The 25,933-nt window shown below is 43.6% G+C and overlaps 1 protein-coding gene and 1 pseudogene across 3 annotated transcripts; both read right to left on the bottom strand.

Annotated features, from left to right (window-relative positions):
* Positions 1 to 1,263: 1,263 nt before the first annotated feature.
* On the bottom strand, positions 1,264 to 13,996 carry LOC140364946 (pyruvate dehydrogenase E1 component subunit alpha, somatic form, mitochondrial-like; annotated as a pseudogene).
* A 3,029-nt stretch (positions 13,997 to 17,025) lies between these two features.
* On the bottom strand, positions 17,026 to 25,691 carry LOC140364371 (pyruvate dehydrogenase E1 component subunit alpha, mitochondrial-like). 3 transcript variants are annotated; one of them, XM_072450470.1, is made up of 13 exons: positions 25,556 to 25,691; positions 24,081 to 24,101; positions 23,151 to 23,279; positions 22,035 to 22,100; positions 21,615 to 21,788; positions 20,577 to 20,703; positions 20,132 to 20,223; positions 19,615 to 19,707; positions 19,384 to 19,539; positions 18,808 to 18,879; positions 18,655 to 18,722; positions 18,456 to 18,564; positions 17,026 to 18,100 (listed from the first exon to the last, which is right to left on the bottom strand). In XM_072450470.1, the coding sequence occupies exons 1-13, from the start codon at positions 25,613 to 25,615 to the stop codon at positions 17,930 to 17,932; spliced, it is 1,338 nt and encodes a 445-aa protein (XP_072306571.1). In that variant the 5' UTR covers positions 25,616 to 25,691; the 3' UTR covers positions 17,026 to 17,929. The 3 variants fall into 3 exon arrangements, with proteins under 3 accessions (XP_072306571.1, XP_072306572.1, XP_072306573.1); XM_072450471.1 differs by lacking the exon at positions 24,081 to 24,101 and having other exon boundaries at positions 17,027 to 18,100; XM_072450472.1 differs by lacking the exons at positions 23,151 to 23,279; positions 24,081 to 24,101 and having other exon boundaries at positions 17,028 to 18,100.
* Positions 25,692 to 25,933: the final 242 nt, after the last annotated feature.

The raw sequence follows: 25,933 nt of genomic DNA, 5'->3' as shown, positions 1-25,933 counted from the left end.
GGTCAAGTCGACAAATTGATCACTTAAACTGGGACTAAAACTGTTCTCAGCAGGATCACATGACATGTCACTGAATATTGGCTCTATTATTTCTTTGAATTTTGAGATAGATTTTTCAGATATTGTCCTTTTCATTATAACTTTATTTTGTGGGACTGGATGATCTTTAAGAATAAACTGAAAGGTAATTAGGAAATGATCTGACAATATAGGGTTTTGAGGGAGGACAATGAGGTCACTAATCTCTGTTCCATACGTTAGGACAAGATCCAGAGTGTGAGTCGGTTTATTTACATTCTGAGTGAAACCAATGCTGTCTAACAAGGCGCTGAAGGCATTACTGAGAGCGTCATCACTCATGTTCACGTGGATATTAAAGTCTCCAACTATAACTATTTTATCCCAGGCTAACACTAAGTTTGATATAAAGTCAGAAAACTCTGTTAAAAACTCTGAGTAGGGACCAGGGGGTCGGTAGATAACTATGAACAAAACTCCTTTTTGGTTTTTCATATTTGGACATGTGATCGACAGCATAAGGCTTTCAAATGAGTGAAATGCATTGTTAGTTTTAGGGCTCATGAGTAGGCTTGAGTGTGAGATCACTGCCACACCACCACCTCGGCCTGTGCTCCTGGCGGTCTGAAAGTTAACATGGGTGGGTGGGGTGGACTCATTTAGTCTGACGTAGTCGTCTTGTTGAAGCCACGTTTCAGTTAGAGCTAGAAGATCTATGTTATAGTCACTAATTAATTCATTAACTAAGAGCGATTTGGAGGAAATTGCTCTAATGTTTAGCAGTCCACATTTTACGTGTTTATTCATTTGTGTATTTGTGTCATTTGTGATTGTTATTTTCCTTAAGTTATTTGGTCTGACGCCTGAAATATTTTTTCTGAGATGTGACTTTTTGGCATTATTTGTACGAGGAACACGAGGGACTCACACAGTCTCTATCTGTCTTGAATCTGAACACTTCACATGTAACAGAACGGGCGAGAGTTCAGCGACAGAGGAGCGTTTTGAACTGCTGCTCTGCACCTGGGGCTCATCCCTAGATGGAACACAGCATGACCAGAGAGCGAAAACCATAATAAGAATCACAAGAAACTATTTACTCTTCTCTCAGTGGACTGAACGTTTAGGATATAGATTTATTCAAAGTGCTTCACACGACAGGAAAAATGCATTAAAATCACACAGACGTGACAGAAATCACAGACAGTTTAAGACAGAAAAGAGAAGAGTACAAATAGAGTAATTTCAGTCGTGTACAGTGGTGCTCACAGAGAGCAGTTTGGCCCAGGGGTGAGGCCCCCGGACCTGCAGGGGGGGGCTGTGGTAGATGTTGTTGCATAGATCTTCCAGCGCCGGCTCCGGTTCCAAAATCGCAAACTGACCCGCTCGCTTAAAAAAATAAATGAAACATAACATAACATAAAAATAATAAAAAATAATATAATTTTTTTTTTACTAATTAATTAAATAATAGCAATAGTAATATTCGTCATAAGGCGCTGGTACAGCTAGCAGCCCGGTGTAAACGCTCTCTCTTTTTTCTCACACTTATTGTGCTTTATCTCCTATATTTTGTAAATGTAGTTAGTATATTTTTTCTATTTTACTGTACGATAGGGACACGCGCTGGAATCGTTTTTAATTCAACTGTTTTTGACTTTTTTCGGCTGGATTTGAGCGTTTTTCGTCGCGTTCGTTGTGTTGTTGTGACGTGAGCTAGCTCCGAGCGAGCCCACCAGCCCCCCCCCGCGCCCTCCGACTGCGCTAAAGTACAGCGTGTCGTCGGTACACGTTTATATACACGTTTATATGAAAGAGGAACTTCGATGTGTCTTGGCTCTGAGTCCCCCGGCTCCGGCCCCGCCCCCCGGCCGGCGCCGTACCGCGTTTACACAAAGGAGGAACTCATGAAACTGCGGAGAACTGTCGTCTTACCCGGAGATCGTCACGTTATCCCGGCGGACATCCTAAGGAAAACGCAACGAGGCAGACGGGCTGGACGTAAACTCCGAGAGAAGAGAGGAGGAAACAGGAAGTCGGTCCCCGCCGTAGTCATGGGTAACGTGAGGTCCCTTCAAAATAAAATGACGGAAATAGCGAGCCTCATGCGGTCCCAGAGAATTTATAAGGACAGCAGCGTCTTGATTTTCACAGAGACCTGGTTAACAGCAGAAATGCCAGACTCTATTGTAGGTTTGGACAATTTTCATCTGCTGCGGGCGGACAGAACGAGAGAATGCGGGAAGAAAAGAGGTGGAAGTCTGGCGGTGTATGTGAACACGAGCTGGTCCAAACCCGAACACTGCACAGTGAGGGAGCAGCTATGTAACAAGGATATTGAACTATTGGCATGAGGTCATATTATCTTCCCCGGGAGTTCTCACATGTGATTTTGATCGCAGTCTATGTGGCCCCGTCTGCCAATGCTGAAAATGCTTGTGAAGCACTGCTCTCCTGCACTTGTAGGCTGCAAACACAGCATCCACAGGCTCTCTTCCTCGTCTCTGGTGACTTTAACCACGCTTCTCCCTCTTCTGTTCTACCAACATACACCCAGTATGTTACCTGCCCCACCAGGAACAATAGAACATTGGACTTGTTTTTTGCCAACACCAAGGAGGCTTATTCTTCTTCCCCCCTCCCTCCCCTGGGCAGCTCGGACCACAACCTTGTACATCTGAGGCCTGTGTATGAACCCATCATGCGCAGGCAGCCTGTGGTGTCCCGTGAGGTGAGGATGTGGTCTGCTGAGAGCGAGGAGGCTCTGAGGGACTGCTTCAGCACCACTGTCTGGACTGAGCTTTATGACCCACATGGGGAGGGCATCAACACCATCACAGAGTGCACCACGGACTACATCAACTTATGTTTTGAGAACATTGTTCCCTCCCGGAAGGTGCGGTGTTTTCCAAACAACAAGCCATGGATTAACCGTGAACTGAAGGCTCTGCTGAAGGAGAAGAAGAGAGCCTTCAGGTCAGGGAACAAGGAGGAGCTGAGGACTGTGCAGAAGGAGCTGAGGAGGAAGATCAGGCAGGCTGAGGCCGGCTACAAGAGGAGGATGGAGGAGCAGCTGCAGCAGAAGAACATTCAGGGAGTGTGGAGGAGCCTGAAAACCATCTCGGGCTTCAAAATCCCCCCTGCCCAGACAGAGGGGGATCTACAGTGGGTGAATGATTTAAATGCTCACTTCTTGAGGTTTGATCGGTCACCCGCCCCTCCCCCTGCACAGCTGCATGCTCCCTCTTCCACAGCTGGACAATGCCCTGCATCTGTTCCTCTTCGCTTATCTGCCCCGGACCATCAGCTCCCCACTTCGCCTGGACTCACCCATCCCCCCAGCACACAGTCCCCCTGCCAACCACTGACTGTCACAGCAGCACAGGTGAGGAGTGAGCTGAAGAGGATTAAAGTGAGGAAGGCAGCAGGACCCGACGGCATCAGCCCCAGGCTCCTTAAGTCCTGCGCAGATGAGCTGTGTGGAGTTATGGAGCATGTCTTCAACATGAGCCTGAAGCTGAGGGTGGTACCACAGGTCTGGAAGACCTCCTGTCTGGTACCTGTGCCTAAGACACCGCGCCCCAAAGACCTCAACAGCTTCAGGCCAGTGGCTCTCACGTCCTACCTGATGAAGACACTGGAGCGGCTAGTCCTGGACCACCTCCGCTCCACCGTGAGCTCAGCCATGGACCCGCTGCAGTTTGCATATCGGCCTGGCATCGGAGTGGAGGACGCCGTCATCTCCCTGCTGCACCGCTCTCTCTCTCACCTGGAAAAGCCTGGCAGCTCTGTGAGGATTCTGTTCTTCATCTTTCCAGCGCCTTCAACACCATCCAGCCGCTGCTCCTGAGGGACAAGCTGGAGACGGCTGGTGTGGAGTATGACCTGGCAGAGTGGATCCTGGACTACCTCACGGACCGACCCCAGTTTGTGAGAGCCCGGGACTGTGTGTCTGACACTCGGACCTGCAGTGTGGGGGCGCCCCAGGGCACTGTCCTCGCGCCCTTTCTCTTCACCCTTTACACTGCAGACTTCAGACATGACACGGGACAGCTGTGTCCTGCAGAAGTTCTCTGATGACTCTGCCATCGTCGGACTCATCACGGACGACGATGATGCGGAGTACAGAGGACTGGCGCAGGACTTTGTGGACTGGTGTTAGCGGAACCACCTCCTCATCAACGCGGGGAAGACCAAGGAGATCGTGGTGGATTTCCGCAGACGCCACCCCACTGCCTCCTCACCAGTGAACATCCAGGGACGGGACATTGAGAGAGTGGACTCATACAAGTACCTGGGTGTTCATCTGAACCACAAACTTGACTGGACTCATAACACAGACGCACTGTACAGGAAGAGCCAGAGTTGGCTCTACCTCCTGAGGAGACTCAGGTCTTTTGGAGTGACAGGGCCACTCCTGAAGACCTTCTACGACTCTGTGGTGGCATCAGCTCCTGTACGGTGTGGCCTGCTGGAGCAGCAGCATCACAGAGAGGGAGAGGAAGAGGCTGGACAGAGTCATCAAGAAGTCCAGCTCCGTCCTGGGCTGTGCTCTGGACTCGGTGCAGGAGGTGGGGGACAGAAGGGTCCTGGCAAGATTCACATCTATGCTGGACCATGAGTGTCGCCCCCTGCAGGACACTCTGTCCGCTCTGGAGAGCAGCTTCAGTGAGAGACTGATCCACCCTCGCTGTGTGAAGGAAAGGTTTCGCAGGTCTTTCCTTCCTGCTGCTGTCAGACTTTACAACAAACACTGTTAGTACTGAACACTCGCAATACTGACCTAACCATGTGCAATTCTGTCATATGTGCAATTGCTGTTGGAATTCATGTGCAATTCATGTGCAATTACTGTGAAATTCATGTGCAATCTATGTGCTGTCGTGACACATATTCATGTGCAATTACTGTCGTGATCACATGCAATGGTATTTATGTATTTATTTATTTATTTGTCTATGGGAGTTTTTTATTTATTTATAGGAGATCTTCTACTGAAAGCGTTTTTCAGACTTCCTATAAGTGATCTGTTCTTCTGTATCTACCTCTGTATCTACCTGCGTTGCACCAATGAAATTTCCCCATGTGGGAAAATGTCATGGAATTAGACATACACCGATGCTATTCCGTAACACATCGAGAACACAATTCAACCTAGAATATGAAACGACACAGAAACATCAGACATTTGTGTGGCATGCAAGTTATCCAAATTACATTGATACCTGTCACGGTCTCTGTGCGGCGAAGCCCAAATTTAACATTTCTGCCGTTTGCGCAGATAAAGTCCGAATTGCGTCAAATTAGAATCAGTTGTTAAACTCTTTGCCCTAAACCTACTTGAAGTGAAATAAATTAATTTGGAGCCACAGCGCCCCCTACAGATTTTAAATGGAGGTTAAATATTTAGTTTTGCGAAATTATATGAAATTTGACACACAACTCAATTTTGGCATCCCCATCAAAAAAGTCAATGAGACCCATGTCATAATTGTTATGGCTTTGCCGTAACGATGACCGAAACCTTTCATGTTGTTCCAATGGGGAAATCGCCAGAACATGTTTACACTTTAGACTTTCACGAACTCCTCTTAGGGCGTTAGACATATTAACCTGAAATTTGGTGAGACTCATCTTCAGGGGTGGACCATCAAAAGTTATCCACATTTTTTATTCTAAGAGTCACGGTGTCTGTGCGGCAAAGCCGCACATTTTGCCAAGAATTCAAAATAAAATTGCAAAATTGCTTTTTGATGGTAAAACAAAGGGGAGAAGATGTGACAGCGTCACAGATTCAGCAGTAGATGTCATAAAAGGACAATTGGGGCGCGTTAGCGCCCCCTCCTCTTGCGGCGTGGCGGCGGCGTGGCGAGGGCCGATCATTGCCGCTTGCGGCTATATTTTATTTTATTTTTCAAACCACAAAAAGATAGGTAAACATTCTGATTCAGTAATTTGAGAAATATTTAAAAAACTGAAAAATGAGACCCATAATAATAACAACCAAAAGAGCTAATGCTGTAAATCATTTAATAATTATGATTTTTATTTTTGATACATGTAGAAATGATCACAAAGGACTCACGATTACAATCACAAAATTAGCCGTGAGTGAAAATTGGAGCCGCTATTAAAGCAATTTATTCAAAACCAAATATTGAGTGTTGAAAAGCTGAAATCCATGAATAACAAACCTTCATCCTTATTTCAGTCTGTTCCTTGTCAAAAAATATTGCTCTAAAACAGATATTTAGAACAAACTCTTTTAGTCTTTAACATTTTCCCTTTCATTTTTGTCTTTGCAACACTAGTTTGACCTTTTTTGCGTTGTTTACCTTTCACATCAGACATAACTGTTCACGTCAATAATCCGATAAATCCAGATATCAGAACAGGTTTTTGGTGTGCTTCCTGCTCAGAACTGCAGAAACGATAAGCCCCGCCTTTAACCGCCTTTAACCGTAACAAGCAGCAGATTTTCTTTTGTATTGTTAAAAAAATTACGTTTTTGAACAACTTAGTGTCATGACAAAATTGCACGACTCATTAGCACAACGCCACTTCTTAAAAGTCAGACGATCACATTTTTCCTGGGCCCCCTAGTGGTTTGCGGGGGCCAATGCATCAGTCTGCTTATAGCTAGAAACGCCCCTGGCTCTGGCACTAAAGCATCAGCTGTGATCAAGTCAATAAACCGCACAAAAACAACACCAGCTTAACCCGTTTGAAAAAGTGCACATGTGCAGACCTCAAACTCCTCTGCAGACGCCATGTTTGTGTGGAGCATTTGTTCTTTCAGCCTGGAGATGGGGTCGTTACCGTGCTCCTCCTGGACTTCTGCCGGGCTGCGATAACTGCAGACGACAATCACTTTATGAGGGAACAGGCTCAATACCGCAAATACTTAAAATACATATACATATTTCAACACAGAACATTCATACTCACTCACTCACGGAGCTAAAACGCAGTTAATAATAAATTAAACACATTTTAGCCCAGAATAAGTCACTTTTTAGGTTTATACAATTTACTTCCTGTTTGTGATTGATGACATCACCCTTTTTCTTTCTTTTACAAATGAAAATATATGAGAGCGACTTTATTTTGTTGAATTCATGTTTGGAGGGTCAAAAAAGTTGTTTTTTGTTGTTGAAAATGATGCATAAACTGGTGTGATGTCACTTCCTGTAATTTTCTACAGCTTTTTCAATGTTTTGTCCACAAACAGCTTCTTGTTTGGTGTAAAACTATCATTTATACGTACAAACAGATATAAATAGATACACCAGATAAAGTCAAAATGATAAAGATGATAAAATCCTCCCGTGCACACTTTGAATCACAAATTAGCCCTCGTTTTCTCACCTCGTGCCGGGGTTGTTTGCCAAGTGTCCTCTGTAACGATACGTCTGCAGCTCCAATATTACGGGCCCCTGAAAACATGCACAACTCTTTATGTCGTTAAAGGGGACGTGTTAATTATGCTGTCCAGAATGATATCGCTCTGTAGTTTTCACACAGATCGATGTCACTCTTCGCAAAGTGTTGGAAACGTGCGTTTTCTGGATCCAGTGAAAATGCCTCGAGACCACAGAATCCCGATGCCACTGGATGACATCACAGAGTGGGACTGAGCGCTTTGAGTGACAGAGAGAGGACGCTGAGGTCAGGGGATCTCGGAAAACAGGAAGATCAGTTTTTGTTGTATTTACACTGAAGAGTATTTCTATTTCGCACATTTCAAACACATTTAAGCCATAATTCAGCTTTATATCATATTTAATTCAGTGATCAGCAATAAATCTTTGCAAAAACTGCTTGAATTGTTTGTTCAGCTATAATTTTCATGCAGGAAACAACTGCCTGCTCTCGTGAATCCTCCTCCAGAAAAGTAAGAGGTCAGAAAACGTACCTTCCCTGACCGACAGTGGTCTGTGGCAAAGGATGTGGCTTCACGAACACTGAGGACGTCCATCCCGTCCACCTGCAGAAAGGAGAACGTCTGGAGTTATGGGAGTGACTGGAGAACGTCTGGAGTTATGGGAGTGACAGGAGAACGTCTGGAGTTATGGGAGTGACTGGAAAACGTCTGGAGTTATGGGAGTGACTGGAAAACGTCTGGAGTTATGGGAGTGACAGGAGAACGTCTGGAGTTATGGGAGTGACTGGAGAATGTCTGGAGTTATGGGAGTGACAGGAGAATGTCTGGAGTTATGGGAGTGACAGGAGAATGTCTGGAGTTATGGGAATGACAGGAGAACGTCTGGAGTTATGGGAGTGACAGGAGAATGTCTGGAGTTATGGGAGTGACAGGAGAACGTCTGGAGTTATGGGAGTGACAGGAGAATGTCTGGAGTTATGGGAGTGACAGGAGAATGTCTGGAGTTATGGGAATGACAGGAGAGCGTCTGGAGTTATGGGAGTGACAGGAGAACGTCTGGAGTTATGGGAGTGACAGGAGAACGTCTGGAGTTATGGGAGTGACAGGAGAACGTCTGGAGTTATGGGAGTGACTGGAAAACGTCTGGAGTTATGGCAGTGACAGGAGAACGTCTTGAGTTATGGGAGTGACAGGAGAACGTCTGGAGTTATGGGAGTGACAGGAGAACGTCTGGAGTTATGGGAGTGACTGGAAAACGTCTGGAGTTATGGGAGTGACAGGAGAACGTCTTGAGTTATGGGAGTGACAGGAGAACGTCTTGAGTTATGGGAGTGACAGGAGAACGTCTGGAGTTATGGGAGTGACTGGAGAACGTCTGGAGTTATGGGAGTGACAGGAGAACGTCTGGAGTTATGGGAGTGGCTGGAGAACGTCTGGAGTTATGGGAGTGACAGGAGAACGTCTGGAGTTATGGGAGTGACAGGAGAACGTCTGGAGTTATGGGAGTGACAGGAGAACGTCTGGAGTTATGGGAGTGACAGGAGAACGTCTGGAGTTATGGGAGTGACAGGAGAACGTCTTGAGTTATGGGAGTGACAGGAGAACGTCTGGAGTTATGGGAGTGACAGGAGAACGTCTGGAGTTATGGGAGTGACTGGAGAACGTCTGGAGTTATGGGAGTGACAGGAGAACGTCTGGAGTTATGGGAGTGGCTGGAGAACGTCTGGAGTTATGGGAGTGACAGGAGAACGTCTGGAGTTATGGGAGTGACAGGAGAACGTCTGGAGTTATGGGAGTGACAGGAGAACGTCTGGAGTTATGGGAGTGACAGGAGAACGTCTGGAGTTATGGGAGTGACAGGAGAACGTCTTGAGTTATGGGAGTGACAGGAGAACGTCTGGAGTTATGGGAGTGACAGGAGAACGTCTGGAGTTATGGGAGTGGCTGGAGAACGTCTGGAGTTATGGGAATGACAGGAGAACGTCTGGAGTTATGGGAGTGGCTGGAGAACGTCTGGAGTTATGGGAGTGACAGGAGAACGTCTGGAGTTATGGGAGTGACAGGAGAACGTCTGGAGTTATGGGAGTGACAGGAGAACGTCTGGAGTTATGGGAGTGACAGGAGAACGTCTGGAGTTATGGGAGTGACAGGAGAACGTCTGGAGTTATGGGAGTGACAGGAGAACGTCTGGAGTTATGGGAGTGACTGTTCCTGGGCCTCAAGACCCCCACTAGGGGCACAAAAAATGCATGAAACAAATCCGACAAACCAGGACTAGACCAACATTATAACTGACATAACTGATTACATTTGGACTCAATTGGAAAATATCCACATTTGTTGGATTTTGGACCAAATGGTACGAATACTACAAAGATTACACATTTACACAAATAAATAAAATCATTTTGGAAAGAAATATATGGCCTACTAAAATGCATTGAAATACTGGTGTTGTTTTTGGTTTATTTAATTTATTTAATTTATTTAATTTATTCATTTTATTCATTTTATTCATTTTATTCATTTTATTCATTTTATTCATTTTATTTATTTTATTTATTTTATTTATTTTATTTATTCGTATGATGATCAATGTTATTTAGTTTGTTTGTTGTTTTTGTCGTTATCTTTTTTGTGTGTGAATATGTGGTGGAGGTGGAATATTTTAGTTTTGCTTTGTTTTGTTTTGTAATTTAATTAAATAAATTAAATTTAAAAAAAGATTTCACATTTAGGATGGATTATGTTGTTTGTGTGTCACTCTCTGTGTCTCGTTCTGAGTTTTAGTTGTGTTGCTTTGTATATTTTCTCACAACTTTGACCGTTTTTGCCAGTGCCACGCCCTATTTTAGTGAATGCACAGGACGTTCTCTGTAGTTGACCCTAAATGACGTATGGATTGGACAGACACTGAGCCACTCTCACCCTGAGCCCGGCGATGGAGTCTCCTCTCTTGTAGAAGTCCATACTGGCCGACGCCCGCTCCACAGACGTCCCTTTGCCGTAGCGATTATTCTCACAGACGAAGATGCACGGCAGCTTCCACAGGGCAGCCATGTTGAAGGCCTCGAACAGCTGACCCTGGAGGAGTCACATGACCTCGAGTAAACCAAATACTGTGCGGAACACGGTAGAGCGTAGATTTTTGTACTGGAATGCGGAAGGTGTAATTTAGTTCTGGTTTAGTCCTGGTTTAGTCCTGCTTTAGTCCTGGTTTAGTCCTGCTTTAGTCCTGCTTTAGTCCTGGTTTAGTCCTGCTTTAGTCCTGCTTTAGTCCTGCTTTAGTCCTGCTTTAGTCCTGCTTTAGTCCTGCTTTAGTCCTGGTTTTGTCCTGGTTTTGTCCTGGTTTAGTCCTTGTTTAGCCCTGGTTTAGTCCTAGTTTAGTTCTGGTTTAATCCTGCTTTAGTTCTGCTTTAGTTCTGGTTTAGTCCTGCTTTAGTCCTGGTTTTGTCCTGGTTTTGTCCTGGTTTAGTCCTTGTTTAGCCCTGGTTTAGTCCTAGTTTAGTTCTGGTTTAATCCTGCTTTAGTTCTGCTTTAGTTCTGGTTTAGTCCTGATTTAGTCCTGGTTTAGTTCTGGTTTAGTCCTGGTTTTGTTCTGGTGTAGTCCTGGTTTAGTTCTGCTTTAGTCCTGGTTTAGTCCTGGTTTAGTTCTGCTTTAGTCCTGGTTTAGTCCTGGTTTAGTTCTGCTTTAGTCCTGGTTTAGTTCTGCTTTTGTCCTGGTTTTGTCCTGGTTTAGTCCTTGTTTAGCCCTGGTTTAGCTCTGGTTTAGTCCTGGTTTAGTTCTGGTTTAATCCTGCTTTAGTTCTGCTTTAGTTCTGCTTTAGTTCTGCTTTAGTTCTGCTTTAGTTCTGCTTTAGTCCTGATTTAGTCCTTGTTTCGTTCTGGTTTAGTCCTGGTTTAGTCCTGATTTAGTTCTGATTTAGTTCTGGTTTAGTCCTGGATAAATCCTGGTTTAGTCCTGGATAAATCCTGGTTTAGTCCTGGTTTAGTCCTGGTTTTGTGCTGGTTTAGTCCTGGTTTTGTGCTGGTTTAGTCCTGGTTTAGTCCTGGTTTAGTCCTGGTTTAGTCCTGGTTTAGTCCTGGTTTAGTCCTGGTTTATTGCAGCGCTGCTATGGCGTGCTGAAGGCCTCACCTGATTGGCCGCTCCGTCTCCGTACACCGCTACACTGAGCTGGTCGTTGCCGCGGTACCGACAGGCCAGAGCGATCCCAGCTCCCAGAGGAACCTGTGAACACCACAACAACGTGAAGGTTTGTGAGTCGATTCCCCTGCGGCCGCCATCGAGCACGGCGTTATCGTGCGGTTTGTGGATCGTAATATTGAACTGAGATGAAGCACTTGAACATCCCACTTGACCTGGGACATAAAACTCCTGCGATGAAAACAATAAACAGACACATTTGGATTGTGCTTCTGGCAGCAGGAAAAAACGGTCACAAAGAAAAGGATGACACCTTTGTAGTTAATTTGAGGACAATATGTCATCCACTTATTGTGAACAATGAAACAATAGAAAGATTGAGCCTGTTGTAGCCCAAGGACGGCTCTCTGGGGGGCCCTGGGGATCAAGGGGCCCCAATCAATTGCCCGTCTTGCTGGTTGGGTAGCTACGCCTCTGGGCCGTGTACACCTACAAACGGAGCTGAACGGGGAGAAAGATACTCAGGGCCCAGGGCGGACAAGGGCCAGCCCACTTTACTGTACAGTTACACGTTAGTTACACTTCAGTTACACATTAGTTACACGTTAGTTACACTTCAATTACACGTTAGTTACACGTTTGTTACACGTTAGTTACACTTCAATTACACGTTAGTTACACGTTAGTTACACTTCAGTTACACGTTAGTTACACTTCAGTTACACGTTAGTTACACTTCAATTACACGTTTGTTACGTTAGTTACACTTCAGTTACACGTTAGTTACACTTCAGTTACACGTTAGTTACACTTCAATTACACGTTTGTTACGTTAGTTACACTTCAGTTACACGTTAGTTACACTTCAATTACACGTTAGTTACACGTTAGTTACACTTCAGTTACACTTCAGTTACACGTTAGTTACACTTCAGTCACACTTCAATTACACGTTAGTTACACTTCAATTACACGTTAGTTACACATTAGTTACACTTCAATTGCACGTTAGTTACACTTCAATGACACGTTAGTTACACTTCAGTTACACGTTAGTTACACGTCAGTTACACGTTAGTTACACTTCAGTCACACTTCAATTACACGTTAGTTACACTTCAATTACACGTTAGTTACACGTCAATTACACGTTAGTTACACGTCAATTACACGTCAATTACACGTTAGTTACACTTCAATTACATATTAGTTACACGTTAGTTACACTTCAATTACACCTCAGTTACACATTAGTTACACTTCAGTTACACGTTAGTTACACGTCATTTACACCTCAGTTACATGTTAGTTACACGTTAGATACTCTTCAGTTATACGTTAGTTACACGTTAGTTACACGTTAGTTTAATGCAGTTTGTTTTTAAGTGCTAGACAAAGGTTTAGTTCTCTTCATCTGCGCCCCCACGATGCCGTTGCCTCCATAGAAGTTTGGGGCGTACATGTGCATGAGACCGCCTTTGCCTTTGGACACGCCCCCTGCACGACCTGTGGACAAAACCAAGAGAAAAGGAAATGGCACAAAATCACAGCCACAATCTGCCCCAGGGCGGACAGTGATGGTGGTGAACAGTGAGACCTGTGATCTCCATGACGATCTCTCACACAGACACTCCTCTGGTGAAGGTGAAGCCGTGGGACCTGTAGGACGTGATCAGGTGGTCTGTCCGCTCTATGGCCGCCTCAACGCCCACTGCACACGCCTCCTGCAGGAACACACAACACTCTGACAGGTGCGGGGTCATCGTGCCTGAGGGGTCATTGTGCCTGCAGGAACACACAACACTCTGACAGGTGCGGGGTCATTGCGCCTGCAGGGTCATTGTGCCTGCGAGGTCATTGTGCCTGCAGGGTCATTGTGCCTGCAGGGTCATTGTGCCTGCAGGGTCATTATGCCTGCAGGGTCATTGTGCCTGCAGGGTCATTGTGTCTGCAGGGTCATTGTGTCTGCAGGGTCATTATGCAGGGTCATTGTGCATGCAGGGTCATTGTGTCTGCAGGGTCATTATGCAGGGTCATTGTGCATGCAGGGTCATTGTGTCTGCAGGGTCATTATGCAGGGTCATTGTGCATGCAGGGTCATTGTGCAGGTGCTTTGAACACATTATGTGCTCATTCTCTTTGTGTAAATGTTACTGCAGCCTCTTCAGTAGTTAAGACCTTTGACCTTTCTAACAGTGGAATTTTCAATCACAGGAGGTTTTCATTTCCTTTATTTCCTTGAGTTTTATAGTTTCTGATAAAGGTCTGACTTGCACCTGTCCGATGTAGAAGTGGCAGGGGCCCGGGATCAGCCCCTGTTTGTGGAGCTGCTCCACCTTCAGCTCCATGCGTCTGATCGTCTGCATCGAGCGGTAGAACCCGAGGCCCTGGTCCCGGGTCAGGACCGCGCTGTCAGGGGGCCCCGCCTCCAAACCGTGCGCCTCACATTTCTGCAGAACACGCTGTCGTTGTTACACGCTCTCATTGTTACAGGCTCTCGTTGTTACACGCTCTCATTGTTACAGGCTCTCGTTTTTACACGCTGTCGTTGTTACACGCTGTCGTTGTTACACGCTGTCGTTGTTACGCACTGTCGTTGTTACGCACTATCGTTGTTACGCACTATCGTTGTTACACGCTGTCGTTGTTACGCACTGTCGTTGTTACGCACTATCGTTGTTACGCGCTGTCGTTGTTACACACTATCGTTGTTACGCACTATCGTTGTTACGCACTGTCGTTGTTACGCACTATCGTTGTTACGCACTATCGTTGTTACGCACTATCGTTGTTACGCACTGTCGTTGTTACGCACTATCGTTACGCACTATCGTTGTTACGCACTATCGTTGTTACGCACTATCGTTACGCACTATCGTTGTTACGCACTGTCGTTGTTACGCACTATCGTTACGCACTATCGTTGTTACGCACTATCGTTGTTACGCGCTGTCGTTGTTACACACTGTCGTTGTTAAGCACTATCGTTGTTACGCGCTGTCGTTGTTACGCGCTGTCGTTGTTACGCGCTGTCGTTGTTACGCGCTGTCGTTGTTACGCGCTGTCGTTGTTACGCGGTGTCGTTGTTACGCGCTGTCGTTGTTACGCGCTGTCGTTGTTACACACTGTCGTTGTTACACGCTGTCGTTACGCGCTCTCATTGTTACGCGCTCTCATTGTTACGCACTATCGTTGTTACGCGCTGTCATTGTTACAGGCTCTCATTGTTACACACTGTCATTGTTACACTTTGAACGACTTTAGATGACTAAAGTGCTCCACACAAAAGGAATGGAAAGCACTTCTAAAACATTTCCGATGCTGTTAAATATCCTCTGTATTCTGACTCAAATACTGCAAAAAATAATGCAAAAAAAAAACAAAAAACTGTTGCGATTTACATTTTTGTCTTTTTAAAGTTAGTTAATGATGGAGGGTACTATACGAAGAGTAAACCACAAACCTTTTATTACTTAGTTTATTATTATTAGTTTAGTTTGATTTGGTTGAATTGCTTTTAGTTATTATAATTTTCCGTATTGTTACTTCGCTTTAGTCATTTTATTGTGTCTTTAGTGTAACTCCTCCCCCTTGCCTTCATTAAACGACCTGTTTATTCCACTAAAATCTAATTTATGTGTTTTCTGCAAAAGAAAGTTTGTTTTAGAATTATAGCTCTGTTCAATAACAATAATTACATAATGGGAAAACAAAAAAGAACATATGTGCTAAACCTGTGGCGGATTTTGAAATAACTTTTGTGTGTCTTTTCTAGAATGTTAGGTCTATTATGGCTCATTTTTAATATGAAAAACTTAAAATAATTATATATAGATACAAATATATAAACAGCACGACTCACCTTGATGTCAAATGTGACCTGTCGGGCGAAATCTGAAAACTGTCTAGAAACGATCTGAAAACAACACATAAAACAGTTATATTCATGTCACACCAAAACAAATTACAAAGCTAATTGCAGAAAGTAAATCATTAAAAATAGTTTGTTTCTGCACATTAAGGTCGACAAGATCATCCTTAAACAGCACGTTCATGACCTTCTTCACCTACGTTTCCCACAAACCACAAAAAACACATTTATAAAAACATGTACATTTCATGAATTTTAGGAGCTCTTAAAATGAAATCATCACTAGTCATAAAACATCTCAAAATGTACAAGAGGTAGAAACATAATGTCACTTTTAACAACGGCTTAAGATGACGTGTTACAGTTGCTCAGGTGAAGTCTGGAAGTGGCTCATCATCACTGAACGTGGATGAATGAAGCACATGGAAAAACACAGAAACTGAAACGTGGGTCACACTTACCGACCTTTGACCCGGGATCCGACAGAGTGCGTTCAATCTGAGCGTCAACATGTTTAATGCAAAGAATTTAGGAAAATCGAGTGAGACTTTGGAGCGTCGTCAGCCACAACAGCAGCTCCTCCCCGAACAAAAACTGGTTAAACGCAATTTTAACAGTCTTGCACAAAAAACAGTCTTACACGTCAAAGTGTCCATAAGTCACAGACGGGGACGAACTGTTGGAGAAACTGTGGCAGCAGTGAGGAGGCAAACCCACTCTGGGACTGTCCTGTCGTTCAAAGGTTTTGGACTGAAGTTAAGGACGCCATTCCACGCTCTGCACTTGGGCTTGAAGACTCCTGCCGTGGACACAGTGGGTGGTGGATACTTCCGGAACGAGCTTTTGGCAGCGGGAAAAAAGGCCAAGAGAAAGAAATGGATGACGCCAAAACTCCAGACGACTGACACAACAGGAATTAGACAAAACTCTCCAAATATGGACCGTCCAACACAGCCGCTGATTTATGTCCCTGTATTTGTGTTTCCTCTCGAAAAACTTCAGAACTTTCAGATGAAAATATACTTAAATTCTTAAACTTAATTCAGCTCAGATTTAGTTTAGTGCATCGCTTGTTGACTTGGTGCAGAAATTAGCTCGTTAGTCTCGCCCTTTGGAAATTGGAACGGTTGGACGTGATTCCAGCATTTTCAAAGCGTGTGGTCTTAATGTGTTACGGTTAAAGGAGACTTTTCCCCCCCATGTACTAGCACGACCACTAGATCGTTTTATATCGTCATTGTAAAGCGCAATATTAATCTAAAATGGCTTGATAGTCAAAACTGTTCCATTAATTGTAGAACTGATCAGCCCCGCCTCTTCAGTGATATTTCCCCGTAACAAGCAGCAGATTGTCATTCACAACTACATGGCATTTTACAGTTCTACATGTTCACTCTGTAGAATCATTTTTTTTGATAATCACAACTACAGATGTGGGTGGGGATAGAGGGTAGGTGAAAACAGGAATTTTCTGAACACTAGAGCCTCAGTAGCAGGTTAAACAAATGAGGAAACACTCATTAAAGTTACATAGCCTACAAAGAAATAAAGACAGAAACAGAACTTTCCAATAACTTAAACTTTATTTATATTTATCATGAGCAGCAATTGAACAACTGTACAGGAAGAGAACGCTGCGTTCTGGTCGTCCTGGTAGCTCAGACTCAAGTGTGATTACATAAGTTTGAAAAGAAACCTGATGTAGAATAGAAATAGTACGTCTTAACCCTGATAGTGTAACAAGAACATTCAGGCTGGATGAGATGATTTAACGTGTCAAAAACAGAAACTAAACCAAGACCTAAACCTAAACCAGGCTAAAGGACTTAAGACAAAAATGAGTCAAGTCTACCCAATTCACATTTTACTTTAACAAAACATACATGACATGAAGAACGTCGGGCTCAATATTGCCAAATTCCATTTTACGATATCGATCACTGCAATATCAATATGTTGTGATATATTGAGCAGCCCCAGAGTGATTTTAGAGTGATGTAGAACGTGTGGTTGAATCTGACCTTGAGGACGACCTTGAACGCAGCATTATATTTACAAAAGAACATTTACATTAGAATAACTACAGCAGCTTTTCCCAACCAGGAGGTACTTTAAATATAAGGTGAAATCTAAAATGTTCTTTGCAGAAGATGAGATGTTTAAAATGTTTTAGTATGATTATTATTTTGGACAGAAACACTAGATTAACTCTGTGCTAAAGCTTCAGCAGCACAAACACGCTCAGCTTCTTTGTTTCTTGGACATTACATTAAACCTTCATGCTTTTCCTGGAGACTCTTCAAAACACATTTCTTCTTGTTCAACATTCACCTCTTTGAACCATCTCTTATTTTTAAAGACACATACTGTACTTTTCAGACCTTAAGCTGCTACTTTAACCTGCACTTTGTTTTTGTTGAGGTGGATCTAATACTGAAAGACCATGTGACCTGGTGTTTGTCCCGGAGGGAGGCAGAATGTGTCCGAGCCTAAAGTCTTTTAAAAAGGGACGTCAGCTGTTGCTAACAGAGACCAGTTTGGCCCAGGGGTGAGTCCCTCGGACCTGCAGGGGGGGGCTGTTGTGGTAGATGCAGTTGCACAGGTCGTCCAGAGGGGGCTCCGGGTCTGATGTGGCAAAGTGAGCCGCTTCGTCCACTTCTTTTCTGATCTCAAGGTCGATATTCTGAAAAACAAAAACAGTTCAAACATTTCCATATTTTTGACTAAGTCTTAAACTAAACCTAAAGAGTAAAAAAATCTTTCCAAGAAAAGGTTAACATTCTTTCCTATAATCCAAAATAAATAATAATTACATTTCTATTAAACTATGCACACTTCATAATACTGTCTAGTATTGTTCCATTTTAATATAATGTGTGGCGTAAGGCATTGAGCTTTAGTCTTGTGTAGTTTACATAAATCTGGAGGGAAAACACATGAAACATCTTAATCCTCAGTTTTCTTCAGCAGGTAAATTGTACCACAGTTTAGTCACGTCAGTGACATTCATTGAGTTTTAAAGTGAAGGATCCTTAAACCTTAAACTCTTCTGCAGACGCCATGTTGTTGTGGAGCATTCGCTCCTTCAACATGGAGATGGGGTCGTTCTTGGCCCGAACCTCCTGGATCTCCTCCCGAGTCCGATAACTGCAGACCAGAGGTCACATTTTTAACAAAACACAGCAACAAAAAGAACCAAATAAAAACATATGTAAAAAGCAAACATAAGTTCCTGACCTGACTCCAGGGTCGCTCATGCTGTGTCCGTGATATCGATACGTCTGCAGCTCCATCAGGATGGGCCCCTAAAACAAATACAGTGTTAAAACAATAGTGAACAGACATTTTACATTGAAAGTTTCTCATTATAAATGAAAGCCATAAACTCACCTTCCCTGATCGACAGTGGTCAGCAGCAAACTTTGTGGCCTCTCGAACGCAGAGCACATCCATCCCATCCACCTGCAAACAGTCATGTTAAAAGGAGCAACTTCTCTGGGGTGTGCCACCCGCTTTTACTTTAATAAATTATGATTTCTCCAAAGTTAGGCGTTCATCTAATCTTTGTAGAGCTCCAATGTCACTGGAGTGTTTGTGCGCAGCATCATACATGAGCGTCAGGTTCTGAGTGGAGGCTCACACCTGCAGCTGCCGGGGCTTTGCCCCGAAATAATGTAGGTCTGAACGGGACGACCACAGGAGATGAGACCCCAGCAGTTACTGCCCCAGACCAGGGAGCAAGGGAGGATGGAGGAGAGAGGAGGGGACCAGGGAGGAGAGAGGACCACAGGAGACGAGAGAGGACCACAGGAGACGAGAGGAGGGAGGAGAGAGGACCACAGGAGACGAGAGGAGGGAGGAAAGAGGACCACAGGAGACGAGACCCCAGCAGTCACTGCCCCAGACCAGGGAGGAGGAGGGAGGAGGAGTCAAAACATAAGCCAGAGAGCTGCTGTTCCCTCTCACCCTGAGTCCGGGGATGTAGTCTCCTCTCTTGTAGTATTCTGCACTGGCCGCCGCCCGCTCCACGGACGTGCCCATCCCGTATCTGTTATTCTCACAGACGAAGATGCACGGCAGCTTCCACAGGGCGGCCATGTTGAAGGCCTCGAACAGCTGACCCTGGAGGAGATCAATAAAACGTGGGGATTAGATTTAAGATTCTAATCTTAAATCTAATCCCCACCTTAAGCTCACCTGATTGGCCGCTCCATCTCCATACAGCGACACACAAATCTGATTATTGCCCTGGTACTGACAGGCCAGTGCCACGCCCGCGCCCAAGGGAACCTGCAGTGCACAAACACTTTCAGATCGAGAACTGAATGTGGATTTACATTAGTTTATGGGAAAAGTCAAGACACGTGACAATTAGATCTCCAAAAACTACAGATGTAAACCAATGAGTTATAAAAGGCTAGAGCGATGGCAGCCATGGTTACCTATAATCATCAAAATCCTTTTCCAGCTGCCATGTTGAGGCAACGCATTCTTTTTCAGTCATTGTGTGCCGTGTTTAAGGGTGAATTTTCATTTTCATAATTTACCAAAAAAAAAAGTCCAGAGAGTAAAGTTCCTTGCATTATTAGAGCCACAATCATACCATGATACTTCAGTGTGTAATAAAGTTTTACAGTGAAGTTGTGGGCGGGGCTTCAGAGCCAGTGCACAAGGCAACATAAAATCAGTAACGGCGCTGATAGTTTGTCGTTACCTGTGCTCCCACGATGCCGTTTCCTCCATAGAAATGTGGAGCGTACATGTGCATCGAACCGCCTTTACCTCTGGCCACGCCACCTTTACGACCTGGCAAACAAAAACAAACATAAGCACGGACTAAAGCGGTTACGATGAAGGCGAATAACCGTTAACTGGTCAATACATAGGCATAGAACATGCGTGAAGTCCTAACTTCAGCTTCATCTGCTTAAATTTACAAAAAAAAACTATCATATTTAGGGAATTTTTGCTTGTTAATCAATGAGCGAAATGATCGTTAGTTTCATCCCAAAGCAAAACAGTTGCTCTTAACGATAATATCCCAATAATTATAAGAAATCTCCCAGAATCCCACAATAATCTAGTCGAATCATCATGGATACGCAGCCTTTTCCTGCACAATCTGGAGGTACGGAGGTGCGTCACGTTGTGTGCTTCACCTGTGAGCTCGGCGAGGATGGCTCTGGGCGACACACCCCTGGTGTACGTGAAGCCGTGAGCTCTGTACGCCGTGATCAGGTGGTCCGTCCTTTCAATGGCCGCCTCGATCCCTGTGGCACACGCCTCCTAAAAAGGTCAAACACAGATGTCACTTTTAGGAGTAAAAAGAGGCGGGTGTAATAGTTTAAACAGGAGTAAAAGGGGCGGGTAGAAGGAGTAAACAGGGGCGGGTTTGAAGGTTTAAACATAAAGGGCACTTGGAATGATTTAAAGTTTCAAAAGAATGTGAACTTGTGGGTGGACATTGCCTATAATGATCAATTTCATCTGTCTCATTTCTTTGCACGAGCAGGAAACGTTTTGTCATTTTTTGGTCTTATATTAAAACATTTAGCTGTAGAAGGTAATATAACAAAGATACAATAATAGGTTTGACTAGGATTTGTGGGTTACCGTGTATAAAGTCATTTAAATATTATTGTTAATCATGACAAAAGCTTGTAATAAAGCAGACTCCTGCCCTCATTTGAAAACCATCATCAGGAGCTACACGTGTCTTACAGGAGGAGGTCTGTCCCAGGGCAGACGGTCACTGTGTCCTTGGACAAATGCAGGGCCAGTTTAACGAGCACGGTTTGTACACAAAGTGCTTCAAATGACAGAAAAAATGGATGACTGACCCGATAAAGATATAAATCATTATAAAATGTACTTTAGACAAGGCCAGAGCGCAGGTCATACACAGCCACATAGAACTAGGCCATGGAGAGACTGGTACACACAGAATAGACTTTAAAGCAGCTCTGAGCCACAGGAAGCCACAGGGGGCCACTGCAGAGGTCTGAGAACAGGACTAATGTGATGGTACCTCCTGGTTCTAGTCAGGACCCGAGCAGCAGCTGTTTTACACACTGGATCTGCTTTGTTGCGTCCTAGTATGAAAGGACACAGTAGCTCACTTCTGTCCATCTGTCCCAGGGCAGTTGTGGCTACAGACCAGCGCCCGGTGTGTAAAGTGAGTGACTATAAGGCCGTACCTGTCCGTCGTAGAGGTGGCAGAATCCTCTGATGATCTTCTGTTTGTAGAGCTGGTCGGCCTTCAGCTCCATGCGTCTGATCGTCTGCATTGAGCGGTAGAACCCGAGGCCCTGGTCCCGGGTCAGGACGGCGCTGTCAGGGGGCCCCGCCTCCAAACCGTGCACATCACATTTCTACACACGTCACGATAAGAGACGGAGAGAAAAAACACCACCATTTAACAACTATTCACTATGACAGAGACAAAACAGTGAAGTATTTAATTGTCTTTCAGTCCCATCGTCTGCCATTTGTGACCAGCTTTACAAAATCTAAACTTTGTGAATCTCAAAATGTGAGAAAAACAGCTAGACAGAAAAGTTTGTCACATTTAGACATTACAGTCCACACATCTACAAAATCTATTCCAAAACTCTTACTTTGATGCTGAATGTGACTTCAGGAGTGAAATTAGCAAACGACCGGGAGACGACGACCTGAGCAGTCTGAAAACAGACACAAGTTAATGTAAACTGTAAATACACTTTATTAAAAACAATTAGCATTTGTTCATCAGTAGACCGGACGGTTTATCATTGGAAATTGAAGATAACATTTAGCATATTAACGATCAAAAACATGCTGAGGTTAGACAATGTCATCAAATTATACTCCATAACTGAACTTTAACAGAAAAGTGTTTTAAAATGTCGTTAAAAGTGTGTTAGTTGGAGTTGAGCATTTAGAGGCTGAAGCAATCACAAATGTATTCAATTCTTAAATCGTTAAATCCAGAAAAGAAAATAGTGCAAAGACCAGTTTGTAAGTTACACCGGTCTGTTTATGAAGATGGTTCAAGTGCAGAGCAACAGACAACTGTGGCTATGCTAACGGCTATAGCACATGGAACAGGAAGTACAGGAAGTTGTTTTCCCATTTAGAGCTGTGCAATTAATTAACTTTTAAATAATGCAGAGATTCGGTCATTTTTAATTGACAATGATCAACGTCTACAGTCAATCAGCAAAAGCATGCAATTTGGAGCAGAAATTTGTACCAAGAAATGTGACCTTTTTTGTTGGGTTATACCATATTGTCCGGACTATAAGTCGCACCGTTTTTCATAGTTTTGGCCGGGGTGCGACTTACAATTATATTCTGGAGCAACTTAAGTGATATTATTTGTCATTTCACATTTGCAACTGCATTTCATACTCCAGTGCAACTTATGTTTTTTTTTCTTCTCTATTATGCAATTTTTGGCTGGTGCGACTTATATTCCGGAAAATACGGTAAATGGCAATGATATATTTTGTTGATGTTTTTACTTTTTAAATCAAATCATAAACAATAGGACTACAATTATATTAATAGTCTACTAGTCACGTTTTAGTCTTTGCAGCACTAGTGGCCAATTTGTGTATATTCTTAGAGCCAAGGACGCAACAAGACTCCCACAAATGAGCAAATGTGAAAGGAAAGTATGTTTTTTATAGCCCATCTTCATAAATAGACCGGTGAGTTTAGTTGGACATGAACGACGTGCTGGTCCTTACAGTGTTCTCTACGGGCTCTGAATCTAACTCTGCGGCTCTATCTGATCCTGGAGGAGGTTCAGGAGGCAGCCTCTGGATCTGTGCCTCGCCTGACGACACGCTCGCCAACTCTGATAGGTCGATAAGAAGCTGAGAACACAGGAGCCGACCAATCAGAATGCAGCGCTTTAGCCCGCCACAACGACACGCGCGACAAATGGACAGGAAGGAGGAGGTGCTACGGCCACGACACACGCAAAACATGGAGAACGCTCGAAAACTGAGCGCTATAAAACAATATTCAGTTGAAAATGTTTCCAAATTACAATGTCTATTTGTGGAAGAAAATACAATTAATTTCAAACCAAATTAATTCCGTATAAAACAGGGTAGAACTCAATTTGATCATTTATATAAAAACACATTTTATAAAGTTATTTGCCTTCTTTGTACCTTGACCTGTAATCTTCTCTACAATTATGTCATAAATCGCTCATCTTCTAAGTTTAAAATGTACACAACACATCAGGACAAAATAAATGTGAATTAAAATACATTTATCTGAGAGATAATAGTCCCCAAAGAGCAATGCAATCTAACAGAAACTGATGCCAGTAATATTTTTATCTTTAATCTGGCTAAAAAATATTTTTTTAAAAAGTAGTTTATTGTGTTATTGGACCCAAATTGACCGTTTTAGCCTCTGGAGCCCCAGTTTAAGCCTCTGGAGCCCCAGTTTAAGCCTCTGGAGCCCCAGTTTAAGCCTCTGGAGCCCCAGTTTAAGCCTCTGGAGCCCCAGTTTAAGCCTCTGGAGCCCACCTTTAGTCTTTCATTTTAAGAACCACTGCTCTAGAGCGGTTCAGCTTCTGTTTAACACATCAGTCTTGGGTCGTCTAAAGCATGGTTAGGTTCATTTAGGATCACAACACAAAAGGGGGGGAAGCGACTCACCTCCGAGACAGTCTGCGCTCCCTGTGAGACGGTTTGTGGACGGACAGCGGGAGAAAGGCCAGACAAACATTAGGTTTCTGAGAGGAGTTTAAAGGAGCAAAGCAGGAGTGACAAAACACAGGGTTAAAGTGAGCGGAAGCGTTCACAGTTCATTCACCAACGTTTCATGCCTCAACAGCGATGCATTTGACCCATTTCTCATACACCAGTGTTGCCCATTTCCCCCTGAAGACAACTGAAGAAAAAATATTGTGACACATCTTTGAAAAATTATGTTTGGAAAAGAAAGTCAGTCCAGTTACTCATTAAACATGTAGTTTAGGAGTATAGTACATAGAGGAAACACTGATGTATCATACGGTTAGTTTAAATATTATAGATAAGCTTGATGTTAGAGAAAACCACTGTACTGTAGTTCTAAGACACGTTAATCGATTAGTTGTAGACTACAGAAATAGTTAGTCAATAATTAAGTAATAAAACAATTAACTGGTCAATACACGGACTCCACAACATGCCATGATCTGAGAGGTTTTACTACTCAAACAGAGCGAAAATCACATAATTAGATGGGTGTTTTCAATAAAAACAAAATGTACACATTTCCCTTTAGTCTGTAAATAATCTGCACCAGGAGTTCCTCAATCCAGATCAATCCGGGTAAATCTGAGCAAACATCTCATCCACTGGCCTTTCGCAATCTAAACAACGAATTAATCTAAAGACTAATTGATTACCATAATAATGGTTAGTTGCCGTCCTACTGTCGTGCCTTTCCAATAGGCACATTTACTTCTGGAAAGTATAATTCCATATATTTGAATACGTGGGTAGTATTCAGTTATTTACTTGAGGAACTTTTTTTCTTGTGCTCAACATAAATAATATAATTTAATAATATTTTTTTTATTTACTTGCCCAATACTCTTCTACTTCTCCTCTACTAGGTGTGACCTGCCATTTTGTGGCATGGAAACAAATCTCCATTCAGTTGCCCTTCTGTGGAGCCACTGTGTTTCAGAACAATGCCTTTGCAATTTCAAGAATGTAAAGACTCAACGCGCAACTTTTCTTTGGATTACACGTCAATATAAAGAAAAACGTGACATTGACTAACATTTTACGAGGGAAAAAGTGTACATTTAGCCCCAGTCTGTGATAAAGATTTTTTTCAAAAGTTTAGGCAAGGGGGGAAATAATGCATTTTTGGAGGCGGAGAACTCAATGTGAAACAAAATGTGGTAATATTAGTTTCAGTATTTCCACTTTTGACTCCATGCATGTCAGTAAAAACACAATCCCGTGCAAACACGACATAACGTGCAAGAAACTGTAAATCAAAGGTCACATCAGGTAAAAGCAGCATCACAAGGTCAGTAAACACAGAGTAGCGTTAGCATTTAGCATGTTAGCAGCATGGTTAGCAGTCAACATAGATGCAGCCAAATGAAACGTGCCTAAACTCGATTACTCACCACATTCCGGCCCGTGATCCGGCAAAGGGCGTTAGAGATGAGGCTCAACATGTTTCTCATCCTACTTACTGAGGAGCGGCGACGGAAGAGATTAACAAAATGCCGCTCGCTCAAATAGCTTCAGCGGGGTCCGTCACTCAAGGACCGCGGGTGGAACGAAGGCAAGGAATAAAGGTTCCGCTTCCAACAGTCCCCCTCGGCTAGCGGATTGTAGTTGCAGCTATTTATTGTTATAATTTCTCTATAATTTCCAAGTAATCAATAGCATATCAACAAATCGTAATACATTTATATATCTTATCAATCATTTACTAAAGTCATTAGTTTATTTCTTATTTAATGCCGAGATGAAATTAAAACGTCTTGATCATAAAACTC

Source organism: Eucyclogobius newberryi, unplaced genomic scaffold, assembly GCF_026437365.1.
Source record: "Eucyclogobius newberryi isolate DKJ021-1_F unplaced genomic scaffold, fEucNew1.0.hap1 SCAF_18, whole genome shotgun sequence".
Taxonomy (NCBI): domain Eukaryota; kingdom Metazoa; phylum Chordata; class Actinopteri; order Gobiiformes; family Gobiidae; genus Eucyclogobius; species Eucyclogobius newberryi.
The sequence above is the reverse complement of the archived record's forward strand: the minus strand, read 5'-3'. Positions and strand labels throughout refer to the sequence as shown.